This window comes from Tupaia chinensis, unplaced genomic scaffold (assembly GCF_000334495.1).
Source record: "Tupaia chinensis unplaced genomic scaffold, TupChi_1.0 Scaffold000047_1, whole genome shotgun sequence".
NCBI lineage: Eukaryota > Metazoa > Chordata > Mammalia > Scandentia > Tupaiidae > Tupaia > Tupaia belangeri.
In genome coordinates, this window is record NW_006159505.1 from 7458924 (window position 1) to 7483478 (window position 24555).

General features: G+C 45.3%; 1 protein-coding gene across 5 annotated transcripts in view; it reads right to left on the reverse strand.

Annotated features, from left to right (window-relative positions):
* Nucleotides 1-5383: 5383 nt before the first annotated feature.
* The window catches only part of NAP1L4 (nucleosome assembly protein 1 like 4), a 77617-nt gene continuing 58445 nt past the window's right edge, over nt 5384-24555 (reverse strand). For 4 of the 5 annotated variants that reach the window (XM_006141083.3, XM_027774405.1, XM_027774409.1 and 1 more), the window contains exons 10-15: nt 23398-23543; nt 19121-19143; nt 18570-18689; nt 14545-14574; nt 14022-14078; nt 5384-6575 (exon numbers count right to left, since the gene is read on the reverse strand). In XM_006141083.3, coding sequence (XP_006141145.1) covers nt 6537-6575; nt 14022-14078; nt 14545-14574; nt 18570-18689; nt 19121-19143; nt 23398-23543 — 415 coding nt within the window. In that variant the 3' untranslated portion in view covers nt 5384-6536. Of the gene's footprint in view, nt 6576-11838; nt 11877-14021; nt 14079-14544; nt 14575-18569; nt 18690-19120; nt 19144-23397; nt 23544-24555 lie in introns of all 5 variants that reach the window. The other variant, XM_027774402.1, reaches the window with a different exon arrangement.

Sequence of the window (24555 nt, forward strand, 5' to 3'; positions counted from 1 at the left end):
TGCTATGGTTCTTAAGGACACAGTTGTCCATCCTTCTACACCTATCATTATCTCCACATGGTGGCTGATGGTGGGCTCTAACTAGCCCAGCTCTTCTCACACCTGCAAAGCCCTTTTAGTCACATAAGATCTCTATGGTTCCAAAGGACATGGTTGTCTATCCTTCTATGCCCTCCAAACTCCCATCCACATGGTGGCTACTGGCGGCCCCTCACTGACCTAGCTCTTGTCTTGAGCTATGTCCAGACCTGCCCAGCCCCCTCTTGGAGCATCTCAGGTACACCCAGTCTTCCCTCTTACTAGTCATCCAGGGCTCCTGCCCTAAGGTACCTCCTTCCTTCCATCCTTCTTAGAGCTCCACAGTATTGCCCTCTGAACTGGCAGCTGACCCCAAGGACAGGGCATGGGGTGCAACTCACAGGCCCTTCCTCCCACCTCACTACAGAGTTGGGACAGGACCAGTGAGGTGGGATCACAACTCCAAAGGAGCCACCCACTCACTGAAGCCACCTGGTTTCCTTGGGCTGGATCCTACCATAAGGTAGACTGAGAGCCAAAGACATTCTCAGGCCCTCCCTGAGGGACCTGACTGGTGGCAGCAGACCCCAGGAGGCCCTGACCAGTTCTTGGCCTTAGGTCCCACGTCGACACTCCCCCTGCCCTCCCAGCACAGCATCCTCTTCACTCCCTCTACTGGCTTCAAGCCAGGCACTAGAGGACTGTGTGGGCAGTGGCCTGTGTTAGAAGTCTGGGAATGGGTGGAGCGTGAGCCCATTCAGGCCTGCCCCTTGCAGCCCCCAAGCAGCTGTTGCTGCACCATTTCTCCTGGACTGGGTTAGGCTTGTTGGGTTGTCATGGAAAGTAACATCCGGTCGCTGCCCTTGGAGAACTGTGAGTCAGCATAGCCAGGCTGGGTGGTGACTGGTAGTGGTGACAGCCCAGCAAGCAGACTCTGCCCAGGCATACCAAGGTGACTGGGCCTCAGTGGGGTGTGTCCCAAGTCTCACCCATCTGCCAGGGCTGACAAGGCTGCTGAGGGTCTCAAGAGACATTGGCCTGGGGTGAACCCAAGCTCCAAAGCCTTGAATGACCTGGGACAGTGGCTTCTGTTTGGAGCCCCAAAGTCTGCATCTCCCAATGGAGAGGGTTCCAGGTATATAAAGTGCCCAGAAAATTATGTCAATTCAGTGGGATCACAAGCTCAGCCTGGTAGTGCAGATGGAGAGCTGAACAGTAGTGCTGAGAGCCACATGGCTGACCGCAGTCCAGACCCCAGGTCAGCTTTAATATATGCCACACACGTGCATGTGTGTCCCCAAGATCCTAAAGAGCTGTAGGGCAGAGAAAGGGGATCACAGCATGACACTATCCTGTTAAGGGTGCTTCTCCCTCCCTGTGCACACATACACTATCAACAGGGCCAGCTGGCAGAGGGGTCCCAGAGTCTTTGCAACTGGAGGGTGCAACTGAATCTGGGGGCGTTGGGGGCCCCACCCCACATGGGTACACTCCTTGAGGTTGGGGTAAAGACGTATCTGCCTCCAGAGAAAGGAAGCTGGGAAATCACCCACTCAGGACTCCTAGCCAGTGGCCAAAGTCCATGTCTGCTGTAATGGCTGATGAGCCAGTTGGCTGGAAGCCCAGGGCAGCCTCCTGGGGCCTAGACTCCTGGCAACCCCTTCTTCAAGGTGTTGCAGCTGGAGGTGGCGAGGTCAATGATGGACATTTCTAGCACTGCCTGTTCCCAGCTGCCCCTCTGCAGCTCACCCTCCAAGGTCCCCACCACATACTGGTTGCCTAGTTCTGAGCTGGTACTCAGAGCCTAATAAATTAAGAGGCTGTGCCAAGAGGCAGAAGGACTTGCCAGGGCAGTCCAGAGGCCAGTAACAGCACAAAGGATATGCCTGGACAAGCTGGACTGAGGCCAGGGGCTCCATCTCCCACCTCAGGGGCAAGTTCAGATCCTGGCAGCCTGGGCTGACTCAACTTTGCCCAGTGATGGGGCCTGGGGCATTTTGATGAGGATGCAGCCAAAAAGCTTGGGACCTGGGACTCGGGAAGGGAGTGAGGCTCATCTCATGAAGGGTCCTTGGGCTTGGAGGGGAGCTGCAGGGACAAACTGGGCTTCTACTTGGCCCATGCCCCACGTAAACAAAGGTTTTGAGTCACCTACTCACTGCCAGGGCAGCAATTTGATCACAGACTTCATGGCAGGTGAGGACAAGGGACCTGGTTCCTCAAAGGGAAAAACCAGGATCATAAGTGGAATCTATCTACTTTTGGGGCTTTTGAAAAAACGAGCGACACTGAGATTAATTTACATACCAACAAATACAGCTATCTGAAGGTAGTTCGTTGAGTTTTGACAAGTAATACGCATGTGCAGCCATGTCCATTTCTCCAGGTTTCCAGTCAGTCCCCTCCTAGTCAGCCACCGCTGCTATAGTTTTTCAAGTTTCAGAACACTACAGAAATGAATTCAGCCTCTACTGCTGAGGCTGTCCCATCATGTGCATGTACAGCCCCCAGTTGGCAGTTAACAGGAATACCTGAACCACCTTGGGCAAGGTGTGAGGGGTGGGGCGGGCAGGGGGGGACACTGGGCCCTGAACCCAGGACCTGCCAAGCTCCCAGGCTGCTCTCATGGATGCTCCAGCAGACCTGGGCACAGCCAAGGCTCTTACATCCTCAGACACTGGCTGGGCCCTCAGTGGGTTGAGTCATGCTCAATGAGGCCCAGGCCCTACAGGAGGGGTGCCACAGGTTATAGCTGAAAACTGCCAAAGGGATGGCAAGTGGGCAGGGCCACAGGGAATCCTGGGAAGTGGCTTTCAATGTCCACTGGGAAGAGTGAGGATCCTTGTAAAGGCCATGCAGGCAGGCCACAGGCAAGGTGGAGGAGGAAAGGCCTGGCTGGCCACGAGAATGAGCTAGCTCCACCCTGCCTTCTCATGGACATGTCTGGTCTCTAGCAAGTGGTGCTGCCAAAGCTGGGGATCCCACGGTCGGGAAATTGAGCAACGCCTTGTGTGGCAGGTGTTTCTGGGTCGACCTCTTCCTCTCATTAAAGAATGAAAGAGCCACAGGAAAGTACCAGCTAACTAATTTTCCAGGAAAAGGGTCTTAAAGACATGCTTGGGGGTGGGGGTGGGGAGGACGTGCACGGCGCTAGCAGGTGGTATAGTGGTTAAGGCAATGGACTCTCATGTAGCAGACCATGTGTACACGGGTGCTCAAAATCTTAAAAGGTGAATGGAGAAGAGACTGCAGTGTAACCATCCCCCTTGGGGGAAGAGGGAGCACAGGGAGGTGTGTGCTTTCTGCCCGCCACTCAGATGAGCACACGCTCCCTATAGCAAAAATCTCTCTTAAAAAAAAGGGGAGGGGGGTGTTAGGAAGCACTCTAGGTTATGGTGTATCCAGCAGGACGGTCTTGGAGACAAGGTAGGGTCACAGAGAGTAAGAACCATGGAGAAGGTTCCACGTTAGAAAGCTGGAGACTGGCCCAGCTACAGAGGCACAGCAGTTAATGCAGTTCTGCAATGCTGGAAGCCGTATCAGGGTTCAGTTCCTGGGCTGACTTGTATAAGCCATGCATGAACCGTGACAGGAAGGCTGGGGAGAAGACCGCAATACAAGCCTGCTGAGATAGCCCAATTCTATTTCATAAAAAAAGAAACAAAATATGGATGATGAAAACACTGACGAGGAAGCCTCTACACTGATATTCTCAAACCATGCCTTTGTCTTTGGTGTGTGTTTGTGTGTGTGTGTGTGTGTGTGTGTGTGTGTGTGCGCGCTTTACAGGTAAGACTGCAGAGATTTTATAGTTGCTTTATTAATAAAGCTTGTATTACTAATATACTTAGCTTTTTTTTAGAATTATTTTTATTTAAGTAATTAATTAATTAATTAGACCAGAGAGGGACAGAGTGAAAGAGGGGGCAGCGGGGGAAGTGAGAAAGCAAGCCGCTAGGTCCAGGACTTGAACTGCAGTCAGCCATGTGGGAGTCCAGCACCCTTAATCACCTTGCCACCAGGTTTTGCATTTTGATATAAACTTTGAGGTATTAAGGTATTTTGGAAGCCTGTGACCAAAAATCGAACCAAACTTGTAATTGACCTTGGATCTGAATAAACATCATTTCTGAGTTGGGAGAAAAAACAAAAAGAAGTTAGAGGCAGCTGAACCCCTGCTCCTGTGAAGCAGCAGTTGCTCTGCAACTGGCAAGCCCTGCCCTAGTGACCCCCGTATGCCCTACACAGGTAGTACAGACGGTCCTAGTAGCAGCCGGCTGGGCACCTCCAGGGGCTGTATATGCACATGATGGGACATCCTCAACTAGATGATTGGACACATGGGCCCCTGGGCAGGCAGAAGACAGACCAAACAAACTTATACAAGAAATTTCCCTTCTGGGAACCAGCAGTTAGCGTAATGGCTATGTTGCTTAACTCCCATGTAGCCAACCACGGTTGGACCCGGTGGCTTAAACTCATGATGGGCATGTACACAGTCATGCCCAAGATCCCACGAGAATGGAGGAGAAGGGATTGTGGCATGGCCATCCCCTCTGGGGGTGTGATTTCTCGCTTTCTATCTCTCTAGCGATCTCCAGCAAGCGTACATGCCCTATAGCAAACGCCCTATAGAAAAAATCCCCAAAAAAAAAAAAAAAAAAAAAGAAAAGAAAAGAAAAGAAAAGAAAGTTCCTTTCTGGAGCCTCTGCATCTAAAAGGCACAGGCCCTGGGCCAGTCAGTGGCACAGTGGTTAAGGTACTGGATCACACATGGCTGACTGTGTAGTTCAAGTCCCAGACCCAAGAGCTTATAAAACATGCTTGGGCGCATGTGCATGTTGCCTACAAGTCCTGAAAGAGGAGAAAATGGAGAAGGGATTGTGACATGACTATTCCCCACGGGAGGTGCATTCTCACTTTCCCTCTCTAGCCAGCATGGCCCTCCAGCAAAGTTGAAGAAAAACCAACAAGAAAACAAGCAAATAAACAAAAAGGCACAGCTCTACAAATTCTGAGAAAGAACCCCTTCCTGGGGACAAGAACAGTCTTTCCCAAGGCAGCAAAGAACCCATCTGGGGGTCCCCACACCACTTTGCAGCAAGGTGGGCCTGCAAGGGGAGAGACTGTAGGGCTCTAGGGAAAACTAGATGTCACCTCTTTCTAAATACGAGCTTTCAAAGCCTTAAAAATAAAAGGTCAAACTAGGAGACTGGAGGCCGTGGGCATATCAACATTCAAGGCTCCACAGAGAGAATCCTACAGGGGTGTGTAGCCACAGCTGAGCTGTCAGGAGAGAAGCAGATCACAGTGCCCACTCATCCACTCCCCCACCCCAAAGAAAGACTGCAGCACCGCACTGGCATCATGTTTCACAACTTTAATAGAATATTCTAACTATTCTGTACAAATTGAAAACACCGTATTCGGTTACAAATGTGTTATAAGGTAAGGCTGAGCACTCTCTACACGCCTGGTCACAGTGTGGACACAGCAGTCCCCGGCTATCACACTTGGAAATCCTACAAGCCAGCTGACAACCGGATACACCAAACCCAGGGCTCTTAAGACAGAATGAATGGTGAGACTCAAAAATGGGAGTTACTGAGAAGCAAGACCTGACGCTCACACACTAAACTAAAAAAGCCTTCTCTGGCAGCCCGATCTGCTTAGAAAGGTGCTGAGTCTGGCTCCCTGGTGACAGCCTGCACCCTCCCAAAGCAACATGTGGTCTGTATGTCATGAGAACAAGCTCCTGCCTCAGCTGTGGCGGCAGAGAGCAACGCGGTTTCTTCTACACAGGCCTCGCTCCAGCTAGGACTGTAAGGATGAGCAACAGCCCAAGTTCTCCTCACAAGCATGAATGAATAAATAAATATGAGGGTGAACCACTAAAGCTCTTACCTCAGTCGGTGTGCGCCACAACCCCCACCCCAGCCCCTAGAAAAATAAAACGCCAAGAAAAAATAACATTCTAAGGAAAACATGACCTTACTCTACACATGTGGCTCTTCTGAGATGATGAGAATACAACAGTTGAAGCAGCTTTCACACCCAGCAGATGAGAGGCTGGAAACAGTGTGTGGGTTTCTTCAAACAAAATAGAAGAATCTAGTCCAATTGTAGGAGCGATAAAACAGGTTCTAGATGCCCTGGAACCACATTACTAGACCTCTGCCCTTTTATCAAGTAACCCCTCACCCCCATCCCGACATATTCTGTAGGACTCTCCCAAAGAGCAGGGCCTGGGCAAGTCCAGAGCTGCAGGCACCGAGGCCGTAGAGGGTGCTGGAACTAAACCTCCTATTTCTGAAATGCATTTCAATTGCCACTGTACAAGTTAAGCAAAATAATAAGGAAAAAGTGAAAGTGAAAACCATGCACTTGAAAACAAGTTAGATGTAATAAGCACTGTCAATACGATTGTGCTGCAGCATGGACCAAGGCCCCTGCCTGCAGGCCCGGAGTCCCGACAGCTGGTCTACGAGGCAGCCACCACCCCTCAGGGCCGTCGCTTCTTACTGCTGTTTGCATTCCGCTGGCTGGCTGGGTTCTTTCTGTCAAAGAGAGAGAGAAGACAAGCATTGTAGGAAACAAAACTAGTGTCACTCACTGAGCATCTCCAACCAATAATGAAAACCAGAACTCAATTAGTTCACTCATCCTTACTGAAAAAAATGATTACCATAAGTATACTTTTAAAACAGTGAAAATCAAACCCCCAATTTCCCAGGAAAAGGTCAGAGTAAGGCTGCCTTTTTGTTTTAAAGACATTCTGAAATGTTCTAGTTCATGGTAGATTCAGCAGGGCTTTGGGAATAAGGAAGGGGCTCCTGAGGTCACAGATATTAATGTAACTTCCAGGACACAGAACATTCCATGGTAGGAAGTTGGAGGCAGTCATGGTCCTGCCCATGTGAAGCAGTGGCATGCTCAGTGCCTGGCACACTGCCCCAGGACAAGGCTTTGATATCTGAAGCACACCTCTCCATGGGCAGGAAACCCTTGACTTGCAGAGGGGAAGCGTCTCTCACAGTAGCGGCTTGCTCTTTTTACTAAAAGGGGAGACTGGGCCCAAGTAGAACTCTAATGGCCAGTACAGTACCAACAAATGATGAGACACAGGAGCTCCACAACAAGTTACCTATCCTGTAATGGTCTCAACAAGTGGAAAATTCTACCATTATGGCAAACGTATCCAGAAATACCATTTCTCCTCAAATGAACTGAAAAACTCCAATATAACCTAATGCACACATCTCATAACTTTTAAACCATGTTCAGCAGCCCCATGAATACAACCCATTTGTGGAGGTCAACAACAGAATGAGAAATAATTAATGATCTCATTGGTATTTCTGGCTGCTCAGGTTTCAAATTACTCTGGATATCATCTGCCATACCCATGGAATCTAAAAAACCCTGCATGATACGGCTCACAGGATCTTAACTGACACCTTCTACAGGATCAGCTGGGACTACAGCTTACTCTTTGGGAAGTCAAATTTAAGGGAACACATTTAAAGGATTTAAAAAAAGTACAATTTATATATATATATCTATCTTCTTTTTTACATATAGTTATACAGAAAATCACCATGTAACCCTAGCCTAAGCTCTTTCATTCTAAGTATAATGGAAACGGCACAAGAATAAATCCTCTGGTTCCCAGTCCTGGATCTCTGCCACTCTGAGATGGAACAACCAACCCTCCCACAGACGTCAACTGCTTCACAGGTTGCCTAAAAAGCCTGACCCCCCAAGAGAGAAAAATGAGGCTGGCCAAAAATCCTGGCCCAGAAGTCAATCATTCAACCATCAAGCACTGTCACCCTGACATTCGAGGGTCGACTTGGAGGCAGCGCGACACAGTGCCCAAGGGCATTAAGCCACTGGTCTTGAGGGTGTGGGACATGCAGGGGAGTCCCAGATCGGTGCAGCAAGGGCAGGAGGGAGGACAAGGAGCTTGCATGGGAAGAGTGTGCACAGGCAACAATAAAGCGAGTGGATTCAAAAACAGGAAGCCAATAAAGGGGTATTGAAGGGTGATGGAAAGGAACTGGGGCAGGTGGCAGAGGTGCTGGAATAGATTGTGCATATATAAATTATATACGTGCAGAGACATGTTTATATACAATATTGTACAACTCAGTCCATGCAGCATAAAGTTTTTCACTTTCAACTGTGAGAATGTAGAATCTACTAGTCTAAATAAAACCAATAACCTAGATGCTGAAGACTACAGAGGGAACAGAGTCCTCACTGAAATAGAGACTATCAGAGGGGATTGAGGGCAAGAAGCTGTAAGGAGAAACAAGAACTCAGGACCTTGCAATTGGCAGGGTTGGTCTGATACATGTGAGGGCAGGTGAGTCAGGTATATGAGCAACAAGAGTTTTGTGAACTTAATAATAGAAACACTAGTTGTTTCTAATCTGTGAACAGGCCCAAACTGCAATTCAACCAGGACATTTGCTATTTCTTTATATTTTTTTATTTATTTAGAGAGATTTTTGTTATAGGGCACATATGTTCATCAGAGAGAGAGACAGAAAGCAAGAAATCACCCCCTGGGGAGGATGGCCACATCACAATCCCTTTTCTCCATTCTCCTCTTGGGATTTTGGGCACCCATGTACATGCACCCTGCATGAGTTTTAAGATACTGGGTCTGGAACTCAAACTACAGTCAACTGCATGGGAGTCTAGATCTAACTTTAAGATACCGGGTCTGGAACTCAAACTACAGTCAACTGCATGGGAGTCTAGATCTAACTGGTATGCCATCTGCTGGTCCCAAAACCCTCTATTTCATGTCACAAATTTTAATCACAATTTGGTCACTCAATGCCAACGTGACTACAAAGGGAGGGAGGAAGTCAGTGTTCTAAAAGGCAACAACTAATAGCAATGACCATGCCCATCATGGATCATTTCCGAGATGATATTTTGGGCCAGCCAGTAGCATAGTATTTAAAGTGTCTGGCTCTCACATGCCAGGCATATATGTATGCATGTCCATTCCCCCTGGGGGATTATTTCTCACTTTCCGTCCCTTTCTGTCTCTCTCCAGTGGACACACCCTAAAAGTAAAAGTTAATTTAAAAAAAAAAAAAAAAAGATTTTTAACAGATGGTGATTGACCTGAGAAAGGGTACCACTGAGACACACTCAACTACAACAGTGTGCTAGAGAGCACGAAGTCTCGGGCCCAGAGCTCTCAGATGGAGGCAGCAAGGCTGCCCCTGCTAAAGAAACATGGATATCAACCAGATAGCTGTCCTTCCTCAGGCTGCCGCCACCCGATAGCTGTTAAAGAGCCTTCTCAGAGCCAATAGGTCGCACGGTGGTGAAGGCGCTAGAGTCACATATGATCAATCGCAGCTCAAGGCTACTTAAAAATCACACTGGGCACAACATGTAAAGAGCGGGGCCAAAATCCCAAAATGAAAATGAAAAAAAAGGATTGGAGTGCGGCCATTTCCCTGTAGGGTACTTTCTTTTCTTCCATCCCTCTGTCTCTTTCCAGCAAGCTCATGTGCCATAGAGAGCCTTCTTAAACAGCGATAGCAAGCTCAGATATTTATGGATGACACATGTATAGAATCTCTAACACTTCAAAGTAACTGGTGTGGTGGAGAAATGAGAAAATGAGAAAAACAAGACTGGTAGTTAAGTTCTTCAGACATGTTCATTAAGAGCAGCTGGAGGGACCAGCAGTTAGCGTAATGGCTATGTAGCTGAACTCCCCTGTAGCCAACCGTGGTTTGAGTCCCGGACCCGGTGGCTTAAAATCACGCTGGGCACTTATGTGTGAGTGCCCAAGATCCCGAGAGGAGAATGGAGAAGGGATTGCGGCATGGCCATCCCCCTGGGGGGTGATTTCTCGCTTTCTATCTCTCTGTCTTTCTGGCGAGCACATACATGCACCCTATAGCAAAAACCTCACAAAAGAGCGGCTGGACATAATTTTAAACATGCAAGCAAGTTATGAGACTTGGCCCTTAAAAATGTAAGGACAGAAGGTTTATGTAAATTTCAGCTAGCCAAAATGGTCCTACCAGGAAAAATAGGTGTCACAGTAGTTAAGGCACTGGATCCCCACATGGTTGACCACAATTCAAATCTCAGACCTAGAAACTTGAAAATCATGCCAGGCAGGGCAAAATTCCTAGAGAATGGAGAAGAGATTGTGGTGTGGCTATTTCACCCCCAACCCCCACCCCCGGAAGAGATGAATTCTCACTTTCCTTCTCTCTGTTTCTCTGTAGTGGGCGCATGCACTCTGTGGCAAAAACTTAAAAAGATAAAATAAAAGGTCCTGCTAGACCAAATATGTCCTAAACACCCACATCCCTTAGGTTTCCATGAAAGAATCTTGTGCACTTTTATGAACCCAAGGACATTAGCTTCAGGGGACCAGCAGGATCATACTGCTGTTCTAGGGCAACACCCTTACAAACTGTGTGCCTGCTTATCCCAACATGCAGAAAGCCCAGTTGCGGTTGCATAGTACAAGTGCATGTCTTCCTCATAGCACCATCTGTCACCACCTCTTTCTCCAATATGTTCCTACACCCTGCAAATCCAATGACAGTGCCTATGAGTGAAGAACAAGAGTTGGCAAGAACCTCTTTCCACTAAGGGGCTAGCTATTAGTCCATTTTGGACAGAGCACAGCTACAAAGACTGAACCTAACTGGGGATGGGAGGGTGGCTTCCTGATCATCTTGCTTCTTGACACTCAACTCACATCCACGACTGGTTTTTCTTATTCAGTGCCATCAACCTCATGCCACTTGTTACCACTTACACACACGAATTCCAGTAACCTTTTAGATAAATTCAAGCACATTAGGCCTAGCTCAGTCGGTAGTATATGAGACTGTACTGCTGAAGCCACATGGCCAACCATGGATTCAAATCCCCAGCCTAGTTGATCTGAAACATGCTGGGCACATGTGTACCCAAGATCCTAATGAGATTAAGGAGCAGGGAATAAGGACTATGGTGTGATGAGTACTTCCCCCCTTCCCCACCTCAGACTTTCTATTTAATGGTAGAAGAAAAAAAGAAAAACAAGGCTGGATCCGACATGGTCAACTGTAGGTTGACTCCCAAACATGCTAGGCATGAGTGCCTAAAATCCCCAAAATAGAATGGAGGAGAAGGGAATAAGGGTGCTTTCTCACTTTCCTTCTCTGTTTCTTTCCGGCAAGCGCACAAGCGCACTAGCAAATTTAAAAAAATAAAATTTTGGCATATTAAAAGTTCAGTTATCCCTGTGCATTATCTGCTGTATGCACATCATCTGAATCTGAAAAGCTCAATCAACTGACAACCAGAGGTCAAGGAGTTATAATGAGCTGAATGTCTACCATCAGAGTGTGTCTGATCCAGTCACAGTGCACCCACAATGGGTGGGGACAGACACGTGTGTTGCAGTCTCTCCAAGGCCTCATCGTCTATGGAGGTTTATGTGTGCTACCTACCCTAAAGGCTCCTGATCTTCCAGGGCCCTCTGGTGCTGGCCTCTTCCTGGAGGGCAAGACTGTCATTAATGAAAATACTGCCTGAGACACACCTTTCTATTTGGCAAAAAACATGGGGCTCAGAAAGCAGGGGCCATTGTTGGTTTTTAAGCTAAAACATCAAGACATCTGTACAAAACACTGCTTTTTAGAAAGCCCCTGTTAAATGTGTCACACACTGAGTGTGCTTGGACAGCAACTTCCTCTTTATCCAAAAAATAAAAACAATGTACCATACAAAATAAAGATCAGAAGTTTGAAGTTAGTTATGAATGGAATTCCACCTTACCTAGAAACGTATGAATGATTAACAGACAAAAATTACACCTAAATGGGGAAAAAAATTGAAAGCAACGGTCAGCATGAAAGAAAATGAAATGTACAAAATTATACAGGAGGAAATAGCCACAATTTCTCATGATACCAAAAGGGCTGCAAAATATTGAACTTGTGATGAGCGACATTAATACACCAGATCTAAGCCTTCAAAAATGGTCAGAGTGTGTTACTTTTACTCAGAGTACTCCCAATATCGATGTTCTTCCCTTTCTCACACAGATGCTGCCATCCAATTAATCACTGGTTTGGTCCCTTCGGCTACACATGCCGGCAATTCTCACACTGCACCAGTAGCCTAAAAATGGTTTCAGTGCTTTCTCCCCCAACCTCAGCCAGTAAAATGTGAGGTGTTAGTGTACAAGTCACTACTTACATTAAGCTGTATATGTAATCACTTGGTAAGAATGCTCTTAGAAGACTAGGACCAAAGACAGAAGATTCCACAGGCAACAGAAGGGAACAGAACAGACAACAGGGGGAAGAAAGCAAGGAACATGGAGATGCCAGTGAGACAAGCAATATACAGAGGCCAATGGTGCACTGGAGTCTGAGGAAATGGACCCCACACACCATCCCCAGCCCATTCTCCATCGCAACCATGCATGTGTTCATGCTATGCCCACGGGGCAGAAAACACAGCTGAATAAACACACCTGGCCCTCGGGACCACCAACACTGGTAGAGCAGTTTGAGGTGTCATGCATTCAGCCATAACTGTTTCACAACCTTCCATATTCCCTGGCCCAAACTGTAACCCATCTAAGGTAGAGACACCTAGGCCTTGTCCCTCCTGTAGGCCCCGCCCTTCACCATGGTGTCAAGCACAGGCACACTTCCATCCATGACTGACAGGCCAACCTTTAAAAGATCAACATTTTCATGAGCTTACTCCCAGAGGGGTATTTATGGCACATTTTGAAGTTTTAAGTCCTCTCTCATCCCTCCTCTTAAGGAACCAATACTGTGGATACACATTTATGAAAATATCTAGTGTTAATAAACTGATTACAAAACCAGGTTATTACACTGACAGCTTTTAGTGCACATTCCACTTTGGGCAATAACAAAGGTAAAAACAAACAAAAACATCTAGTCAGAGAGATACATAAAACACCAGGTAATGTTAGTATTCTGATGGCCCATAAAGTTGAACTGTAAGATGCAGGTGAACTATACATTTCATGCTTTAGAAAAAGACAAATGTTCACTATGGCTTTAGGATGACATTAAAGCAGTTCTGGATTTTATGTTTCAAATGGTATTGATGTACCTTGATTTAAACTAATCTAAGACCACAAATAAAAATCCATGATAAAGTTAATAACACTGTCCACTCATTATTCTTTTACTTTGCAGTATTCCTTAGCAAATGTCTCTAATTTCTTTCATTTTATTTGCGTGCGCACATGTGTGTAGGCTGGGTCTTGTGCCATGACCCTCCTGCCTCATTCGCTGGAGTAGCTGGAACTATAGGCATGCACTCTCAGCTTTTTAGGATGGGCTAGGAATCAAAGCCAGGTCTCCTCCTATTTAGCCTTAGCTCGCCAAATAGCAGCCTCCAGGAAGTGCTATCACAGAGGGGCCTAAGATTAATTTCAAATGATCTGGTATCTCTAGACAACTATAAAATTATGGCTACAATTTCATTATTCTGTTCATTAACCAAGAACAGCTACTCCCAAAGTCAGTTCTTTCCACATTTCCCCAAAAAACACACAAAATAATTCATACTGTCAGTTAAATCGTTACCTTAAAAGAATTAAACAGCTGGAAAACAGTCATCTACTGAACAATTTTGTGCAAATAAGATATATCTTAAAAAGAGTCACAAAAGCATTCTATTCAATTTTTACAGTGAACCCTCAAATCACAAAGTGTCTGAATAGGAACCCGAATATTTTTCTGATTTATTTTAGGCTTTCTATTTAGGGAATATAATCTAATTTTAAACAACATTGCCTATAACCGAAAAGCATTTGTAAAAGCCCTCAAGTATTTCTCTGACATATTTTCTTAGGTTTCTTTTTAGGGAATACAAATATATTTTTTACGCTATTGCCTAAAACTAAGTAGCATTTTTAAAAGCCCAGCAGTGTAGCCTATGTAAGTTTGGGTTACCCCCAAATCACTAACCTTAGGGTTAATTTCAGCATCGTCCTCATCTTCTCCTTCCTCATCACCTTCTAATTCCTATATTAAAAAGAGTGAGAATTAACTAGAAGGCAGGATTTACACTCTTGTCAAGTTCATTATCTACAAACAAATGAAATAATAGTTTTACTTTAAAGGAAACCAATTAATGCTGTCTGTAAAAGATTAAATCACATCCTTTGGATACTTAAAATTATTTTTTAGTATCTTTATGTTTTCACAGGTAACCCTGAAATAAACATATATCTGGAAAAGTGCGTTTTGTTTGTTAAATGATTATATCCTAAGATACATTTTTGAAAGCCAATTGAAAGGTCAAAAACTGAGTGCTGCTGCAACATTTACTATGTATTTGTTTAATTTTTAAATCAAGCTTGGAGAGTCAAAAGCAGTTTTACACAGAATGGATGTAACATGGTCCTAGGATTTCATTAAACTTTAAGTAGAGAACATCAGTAAAAATGCAACTTTAGGAAAATGTTGTTCCATATAAACCCTTTCTTACCTCCTCTTCTCCTTCCTCACCTTCTTCAAACTGAAAAAAAAAAGAAAGGATAAACACTTTCAGGTTTATAAAACTTGGTATCAACCGGCCCTAGACACCAGCCCTAAGAAGTGCTCACATTAGTCAGGCCAAAGAGAAAAATCCACCAGGTGCCACCTATTGGGCAGACAGCAGTGCTGACTCTAGCCCTAGTTCCCTAAGACAGAGAAGTCACTGTAATGAAGACACTTCAGGCCTGGGCCTGGCCCTGGTCAGCAACAGCCATTTGCTCCTAAGCTCTGCATTTTAATTTTAATAGGATGCCAAGAAACTTGAGTTACTAATAAGGAGTTAAGGACAGGGAAAAATGACAAGGAAAGCTGGCCTGCCAGGGTGTGCGTGGCTTCAACTGGGAACCTGGCATCACATCTCTGCTCCAAGTGTCTGATTTAGATGACAGGCAGACAGAAAAAACTTTTGCAAAATAATGACATTGGTTTTAATTTCCTACAAGGTTGATCTCTTTTTGGAGAGGTTTTTGCTACAGAGTACATCCGCTCGCCAGGAAGACAGAGAGCAACAGAGAGACAGAAAGCGAGAAATCACCCCCCAGGGGAGATGGCCACACTGCAATCCCTTCTCCTCCATTCTCCTGTTGGAATTGATGATATGCATGCATACAAGTCCCACCAGGTCTGGGACTCGAACCGTGGTTGACTTCATGGAAGTCTAGTGACATAGCCATTACACCATCTGCTGGTCCCGCGACAAGGTTGATCTAAGTAAACTAGTACCGTAATTTTATTACATAGAGGAACTTTATTATTATCATTTTAGATCTCATATGAGAAGAAAAGAAACCTTTATTTAGAAGAAATAAAACCAGATACTTAATCTTTCTTGGGGGGGGTGGAGGGAAGCTCACCCGAGAGATGGACATAGAAAAAGCTAGAAATCACCGCCCCCCCAACCCCGCAAGGGATGGCCACACCACAATCCCTTCTCCATTCTCCTGCCAGGATTCTGGGTGGGCATGCACATACAAACACCTGCCTGAGTTTCAAGTTGCTGGGTCTGGAACTTGAACCACGGTCAAACATATGACTGTCCAGTGCCTCAACCACTATTCCACCTGCTGGCCCTAATACTTTAAAATAAAAGTAAGTGCTCAAAGGAAGATCTCCACCATTGTAATTAATTGCTCTTGAATCAATTTTTCTAAATAAATTTCTCTAATTTAAGTCTAGGACATACTCAGATTCATGTTCCACATATGAGACAGACCTACAGCAAAATGAATCTTTTATCTAATGGTTACATGATCAGAGTACATGAAAACATGGCAGATTTTTAATGTTTTCTTCCTATTAAGCCCACTCATGTTCCTTGGAGACAGTTTAAGTGGGGCTTGAACGCCACGACTATGCAGGTATAGCCCATAGCTGGCACACCCTCCTGTGCCTTGCAGCAGCCAGGGTGGGTGGGGTCTGATGACAACTGGTGCCCTTTCATTCTGATATCCTAATTGCCTCCTGAAAGGAAGACCTTTCAGAAGTCACATATTTTAGATTAAATCTGAACTGGCCTCAGAAGGCTTAGTGAGGGTCAGCCAGTGGTGTGGTGGTTAAGGAACCTGGATCCAGCCCTCAATTGGTTACTAAGGTTAAATTAACCTAAATGCTCAGTTTCTCAGTCACAGTAACCACACGGCAAAGTCCTTGGATGGTACACATGCCAGTCCTGCTGTACTGGGCCAAACAGGCAGAGGAAAGGCCATTAATCGAAAAAGTTCTATTAGAAAGTGCTGGTCTGGAATCTGTTGTGTAACCAGTGCATCTGAAGATAGGTCTCAGCAATTGCTCAAGTGCCTCAACACCCCAACAATGCTGAATTCTATGTGCCCATGTCTCCAGTCCCTGCCATCAACTCTTAGCATAAGAATGAACAAGCAAGCAGCATTCTACAAGTGAAGTGACCAGTCAAAGATCTCGCAGCTAATATATCATCAAACTGGCCCATTCTGCCCCCTCTGGAGAAACTGCAGCACAATGTAGAGAGGTGTCCAGGGAAACAGAGCCTCACTGCCTCAGAGGCCAACCACTCAAACCTACTGTCCTATCAGAAGCCTGAGTAGACTTTAAAAAATAATTTTGCCTTTGAGTACATATACTTGGGTGATGGTAGGGAGGCTGAAAGGGGGGAAGGAAAGAGATAGAAAGTAAAAAGGTACTCCCTCCTGTCCCCCACCTTGGGGAATGGTCATGGCATAATCTCTTTTCTTCCATTTCTCCCTCCTTTAGAGCTTTTGGCCTCACATACACATGACATGTTTCAAGTCACTGGGTCTGAGACTGGAATCATGCAGTTGGTCATGAGTGATTCATGCTTTAACCACCTCTCTGCAGGCTGCACGCCCCCACCCCCAGGCAGATCTCTTAACGAAGTAAACTTCAGTGCTGGCAAATAAAGCACTGGACTCCCACACAGTCAACCACTGTTTGAGTTCTGGTCCTAGTTATTTGCTTTCACTTTCCTTCTCTTTCTCTGGTCAAATTAAAGAAATAATTTAACAAAATTAAATAATTCTTTTTTTTTTTTTTAAAAGGGGGGGGTGTGATTCATGTGATTGGCTTCATAGCCCAGTGTTTGAGAGAGCTGGATCCTGAGCCAGCAGGTGCCATGGTGGTCTGAGAAACACACTGGCCACGTGCACACATACCTAGAGTCCTGAGAATAGAGAAGGGATATTGGCATGGCCATCCTCTCTGGGTGTGATTTCTCACTTCCCTCTTTCTGTCTGTCTCCAGCAGAGCACACACCCTATGGCAAAAAGCTAAACAAAAAAATTTTTTGAGAGAGATAGAGAGTGAGAGAGAGCTATATCTGACAAGGCGGACCACAGTTCAGATTCCCAACCTCTAAAACTGCTTGAAAAAACAAGCCAACACATCAACACATGTGTGCATGAATGCTCCAAATTCCTATAGTTTTGAGAATGAAGGAGAAAGGATTGTGGAGCAACTATATCCACTAGGGTATTCTTTCTCTGGTGGGTACATGTACCCTCAGACAATTAAAAAAACTTTTTAAAAAAGGAAAAACTTGGGAGTTATGAAACTGAAGAGCTCTAAAGGCAAGAGAATAAATAGCACCTAAAACATACTTCCAGGAACAAGGTATGAAACAAAATCCTATTTCCCAGTTTGAGAAGACTCATGGCAACCAGAGCCCCAGCACAGTGGAGGTCTCAGGCCACAACCTAGGGCAAGTCTCCTAGGCTGTGCTGGGATCTGTGCTTCCACAGCTCTAGCTCTGTCTGCACAGAGGGAAAAAACCAGACAGACTTGCCACTTCTATTGTGCATCACAGGTTTCTATCTCTTCTCGGCTGTTATGTGTCATGGGCTAGTTTGAGTCTACTGTCCATCATTCCTTGGTCTTAGAAATTCCCTGGAGGCCAGCAGGTGGCATAGCGGTTAACTCACTGAACTCCCACATGGCCAACCACGTTTCAATTCCTGGACTCGGTGGCTTGAAACTTACACCAGGTACATGTGCATGCATGCCCCCAAATCTCAAGAGAAGGGATTATGGTATAGTCATCCTCCTTGGGGTGACTTCTCATTTTTTTTATTCTCCATCTCTGACTGGCAAGCACATGCACCCCATAGCAAAAATCTCTTTCTCTCTCTCAAAAATAAATAAATAAATAAAATAATAAATAAATAAATAAAAATCCCTGAAGCTTACAGGTCTTACACAGGACATGGTGAGTTCCTGCATGGTCTCTAGAGGACAACGTGAAATAGGCCCTGGATGTGGAGACTGCCTCCTAGACATTGGCTTCTTCCACTCCTACTTCTGAGATTCTTCCCTCTTCCTACTCTGTCTTCCACCTAAACAGGGCAGCAGCTTGGACTATAGGTCTGACTGACAATGTAATGAAAAGCGCGTGCTTTGAGGTTTCCCCAGTCACAATTCAGGGCTTCTCTGAACCCACAGAAGTAAGCACCCAGGTAACAGCTTCCCCTCCTCTGGGCCACATACATTGTCGTCATCCTCTATGGCCTCCCCAGTGAAGTAGAGCACAGCCCGCGGGACAATCCGCTCACGGAAGAAGTGTCCGATTTCAAAATCAGAGGCTAACGTGAATTCAGAATCTTCATCCTAAGAGGGAAGAACCGACATGTTAACTCATTTTAATGAGACCACATTCACTTAACCACCTCACCCCTCACTTTCAATTTGACTTGAAATACCAAACTCCTGCACTTCAGGATGACAGCCACCTAAAATACCATTGGGCTGCTTTACTGGAATTAGTAAAGCACATGACAGAAGGCAGGAAGTAAGGGGCTTGGGCAACTACAGGAGAGGGTATCAGAGTACCACATATGTGGAATGCATAAGATTAAATGACACATATCTAATACTGAAGGCAACATGAAATAGACTTTCCTCCAACCCCACAGTTTAATGGTTTCAAACCAATCCTAGGGCTTAAGAGTAGGAATGGGTTTAAAAAAAAAGTGGGCGACCATTCAAAATAAAAATTGTAACAGGAAAAGAAGACTTTTTAATAGTAACATAAATCTTACCAGTGACTCTCCATCTCCAGATGCTACAAAAAGAAAAGACAAAACATATGTATGTTACAGTGACAACCAAAAACTGTTAAATCCAAATAGGAATGTTCAGCTGGCAGACAAAAAGAGAACATTTGCCAACTCAAGGTTTTTCACTGGAAATCACATAAGCTCTGTCCTCTGCCTGGGTCTGCACGAGCTCCAGCCACCACTCCATGTCAAAGCTGGTAGAGTGCCTCCATGCCCCCTCCGCCACCTTAATCATGTGCTGTGGGCTGGCACCCAAGCTTGCTTACAGACCTCCTAGAGAAGACCAAATTTCAGAAAAGCATTTAGAGAAGTGTGAAATACCGATAGGAGGAGAGATACATCGAAGGCTCCAGACTGTTGCCTTGCAGTACATTTGTGCCTCACAGGGGGCACGAACTCATGTTCTGCAAAACTACACTGACAACAGAGAAGAAGAAAATACTTCATTCAGCCTGACAAGCCTGAGTGATTCTCAAGCACTGCATCTCAGCCAGGTAAACATTGCACTCCTGTTTGTATGGGAAAGAGGAAGGAGAGAAGAGGTTACTACAGTGTTCACTGATGCCCTACTGCAGAGTGGCATAGCTTTTGACTGGCAGCTGATGTGAAGATAAGGCTCAACATGAGACCACGAAGACTTTGGTACAGACACAGAACTTAGTAAGACAGGAAAGACAAGGACTGCTGACCACACTCAGTGAGGGTAGCTGATGCTCATTGGTTGAATGTTTATTCTTAGTCTCATATCTGCCTTTTTAAATCCCACAGGGGTCTCCCTCTTTCTCTGATGTCTCTTTTCCCAACATAGCTTTGGCCGTGCTGAAACAAGTGTGCTGGGCATGTAAACACCACCTGTAAGACACAGGTCCCAGGTTTTAACTTGCCTATACATCATCTGATAGGTAAAGATTCTGGTTCAGGGCGAGTCTCCCAGGGAACTCTAACTGTGTGTCAGCACAAGGACTCTCAGCATTTGACTCCTCAAATGGCTGTGTAGGTTTGGACAAAGGGAGCTGGACTATCCGGCTAATGTTTCCTTCATTTCCAACAAGTCATCAATTTTGGCTTTCTCTTAACACCCCAGTTACACCTCCACCACCATTGTCTTATTTCTCACAACACTCATCATTTGATGTTACGTTTTATGTTTGATTACTTTTAAAATATAGCTCTATTGGGGCCAGCAGGTGGCAGATGGCGTGGTAGTTAAGGTGGCTGGATTCCCACATGGTCAACTGCAGTTCGAGTCCTGGACTTGGCAGCCTGGAAATCATTCCAGGCAGCTGTGTTTGGGCACCCAAGTTCCTGAAAAAAGAATGGAAAGGAAGCAGCGTGGCATGGTCATGCCCCATGAGGGGTGATTTCTCATTTTCCCTTTCTGTGTCTCTCTCCTCTCCAGTGAGTGCATGCGCTGTATAGCAAAAACCTAAAATATAATAAATAGTAATAATTGTATTGTACCAGCAGTACCAGCAGGTGGCATGGTGGTTGTGGTGCTGGACTCCCACATAGCCAACCATAGTTGGAAGTCCTAGACCTGGTGGCTTGCTTTCTCACTTTCCCCCTCTTCTGTCTCTCTCTGGCCAGATTAAATAAATAAATAAATAAATAAATAAAATCCATTAAAAAAAAAGCTCTACTGAGCTTTAACTACATACCATAAAATTCACCCGTTTTAGGGCCAACCCTGTTGCCTAGTAGTTAAGGAAGCCAGATCCTTCACTGCCAGCTGAGGTTTGAATTCCAGCCTCGTTGGCTTGAAAAACACGCCAGGTACATATGCTAAAATCATGACAGGATACAAACATGGAGAAGGTAACGTGGCATGATCCCACCACATTGGGGTTACTTTCTCTCTACCTGGTGAGAACACACACCTGACAATTATTTCTTTAGTTCATTCACTTTAAATATGTAACCTAATGACCTGTTTCCCCCACCTCCCCGTTTGTTTTTCAGAGAGAAATTTTTGTTATAGGGTGCATGCACTGACCAGAGAGGCAAAAAGTGAGATATTACCTCCCCAGGGGGGATGGCCATGCTGCAATCCCTTCTCCTCCAGTCTGCTCCCGGTATTTTGGGCACCCACGCACACGTGCCTAGCTTGAGTTTCAGGCCGCCACCCCACATCCTTTTTAACTGCTAAGACGCACGTGCTCACCAGAGAGTGGTGTCTGTTGTGGGAACAGCCATCCTCAAGAGGCGTGGTCCCTCTGTTCACAATATCCTTATCCTGTCAGTATTTTAGAGATTCAAGTACATGCTACCCAGTGTGTTTTTCAAGCCTCTGGGGCTGGGATTCCCACTCATGTGGGATCCAGCTCTCTTAACCACTAGGCTATAGGGTTGTCCCAGGTACATGTAGTGATGTGCAACCATCACCATGAAACTCTAAAAACCACCCCTCCCCCACTTCTCTCATGTCCACTCACTGATTTTTTTTTTTTTTTAAAGGTTTCTGCCATAGGGTGTGTGAACTCACCAGAGAGGGAAAGTGAGTAATCACCCCCCAAAGAGGGATGGTCACAGAGCAATCCCTTTTCCATTCTCCTCCTGAGATTTTGGGCACACATGCACAGGCACTTGGAGTGACTTTTCATGCCGCTGGATTCAGGACTCAAACTGTAGTCAGCCATGTTGGTGTGTCCAGTACCCCAACCACCATGCCACTTGCTGTCCCCTCTCCCTTTTTTAAGTCTTACCACAGGGCACATGCTTTCACCAGAGACAGAGAGAAGAAAAGTGATAAGCACCCCCATTGGGCATGGTTCTGCTGCAATCTCTATCCCTTCTCCATTTCTCTCTCCTTTGGGATTCTGACCAAGCATGCACATATGCCTGATGTTTATCAAGCTGCTAGGTCCAGGACTCAAACCTGCAGCTGGCCACATGGGACCCAGCTGCCTTAGGCCATGAGCTATCTCTCATTTTTGTTTCAAAAATTACTTTAAAACCATTTTTTAAACAAATCCCTACAAAGCCATTTATTTTGGGAATCAAACCCCCTTATTAGCATCATGGTGAGTTCACATAGATAACCTCCAGTATGATCAATGCAGGCTCTAAAAGGGATCTTCCTATGAAAGGGAAGTAAAGAACCAAACTTAACGGCTGCTCTTATTCCCAACCATTATAAGCTTTCACCTTCTCTAGCCTTAATGGCAAATCGTGGGAAGCAGCCATAATGAAAAGTCATGGGCTGACCCATGAAGGGTAGCTTGACAAGGAAGGGTGCTAAACAGCAACAAAGCCAGAAAATCTAATGATCAGACTCAAGAATGGAGCCTCCCTTTAGCTCTGCATGCAAACCTCCTAAAGGGTCACTCTAGCTGCAGTAGTGCTAACATCTTGTTATTTCAAATTACATTTCTGCTCATGAAAAATAAAGAGAAAATGTTTTCCCCTTCTATCTGTCATTTATCATTACCTACTAGTCTATTATGCACATTCTCTCATGATTAGAAAACTGTATTAAGAAGTTCAAGCAATTTACCATTAAAACCAATTTTTACTAGTTCAAAAGTTTCATCTTTTTTGTAACTTAGAAAAGTGTGGGGGAAAAAAAAGAAGATATGACTCTGCCCCAAGCTTTTAAAAAATGGAAATCTAACTGCTTATGATTATCACAGTATGTAAATTCTGAAATACCCTGAGGTCTATCAAATCAGGCATATAAAACTAAGTTCACGATAAAATGGGGTTTGGCAGATGATTCAAAAGCTCTCCAGCATTAACAGCATGACGCCAATAACAGATTTCCTGGTGGTAAATTTCCCAGCTCTCTAAACAGGTTGGGAGTAGTCCCAGGGAACACACAACAGTCACAAAAACAGCAGAGTAGAAATGCTGACTGGCGTGCGTGCGTGTGTGAATTCACACAGATAACCTCCAATATGATCAATGCAAGGCTCCAAAAGGGAGCATGCACGTGCTCACATGCACACGCATGCACGCACGATCTAAGCACCCAGATGAGGAAGAAGTCAAGGTGTTGGCACTTCTTTTGGTTTTCTAAAATGGAGCTTCAAGATTTTGCCTGAACAGCAGCCAAGCCAAATAAATAAAGACCCTACTCCTACAGCCCCAGCTCCCCTACCTAGGAATCAATACAACAGCCAACCCAGGACACAGCTTCATTCCCCTCCTAACCATACTCACCTCAGAAAAGCAGGACTTAACTCTTTGAGAGAGACTATACCAGGTTAACGTGATTATCTGACATGAATGCATAACACATATTAACAACCTAACTGGCTCACCTTTCAGTGGATTGAAGAAGTTGAAGAACGATTCATTGGGCACCTGCTTAGTGATGGTCCTCACAGTGCCCCGGCCCTTATGCTTCTGCTTTTTCTTGATGGTTTTGACTGTAACATTTTTCCCTTTCTTCCAGTCAATGGTACACCTAATGGGGAAAAGATAGCCCTCATGGACACACACTCCATTGAAATAGCCAATTACCAATGCACAGAGGAAACAAACCACAACTCTATGCTAACCCTGGGACATTTATAACACCAACCTACAAACCAAGCACAAGAAAGGCTTATCAACTTGATACGAAGATCAATAAGAGAAATGAGCTGGTCCTCTCTCATCCTCAGTGGAATCCCTATCTCACGCTTCATACTTCTCAAAGGACAATGGTATTATTTTACCAAGGCATGTCTTAAGTATCCTGAAATGCATTCTCTGGAACAGAGCCTGGTTAAATCTGGAAATAAGCACCTACACAATGCATGAGACCTTGTCCCCTGCTGCCCCTGTACCCAGAGCACAGGTACAGTCACCCAGTCATATACCTGAATTTGCCAGGCACTAAAGGAGTGGGACAAGCTGGAGAAAGGAAGCACATTCCCTTACAAATCTGTGCAGAACACTCCAGCCCCAGGGATACTTGATGAGGGGTAAGCCCATTATGCCTGTTATCTCTCAATCACCATAGACAAGTAACACCTAGCAACATATGTTGCCAAGCCTGCTTAAGAGCACATTTGGAGGACAGGTATGGAGCCCACATACATGTAATCCTTTAGCTACTCAAGAGGCTCAGCCAGGAGATCTTGAGTTCTAGGCCACATATCAAGACCTGTCTCAAAACAAACAAAAGTGCATGGTTGCAAAGGCAAGGCCTTTTACTCACACAATGGACTGATCTGGATAATCTCTGTGAATTAGACTCCTGGAGTCTAGCAGGATTTCAATGAAGTTTTAAATTACCCATAGGGGAAATTCGAAACATTGAATATAGCATAAGTTTTGGTCAATGAACCACATATATGATGGTAGCACTAGATTATATAAGCCTATACCGGGGCTGGCAGGTGGTGGTTAAGAGTGCTAGACTCCCACAAGGCCGACTGTGGTTTGAGTCTTCAGACCTGGCGGCTTGCTTTCACCATCCCCCAACTCTTTCC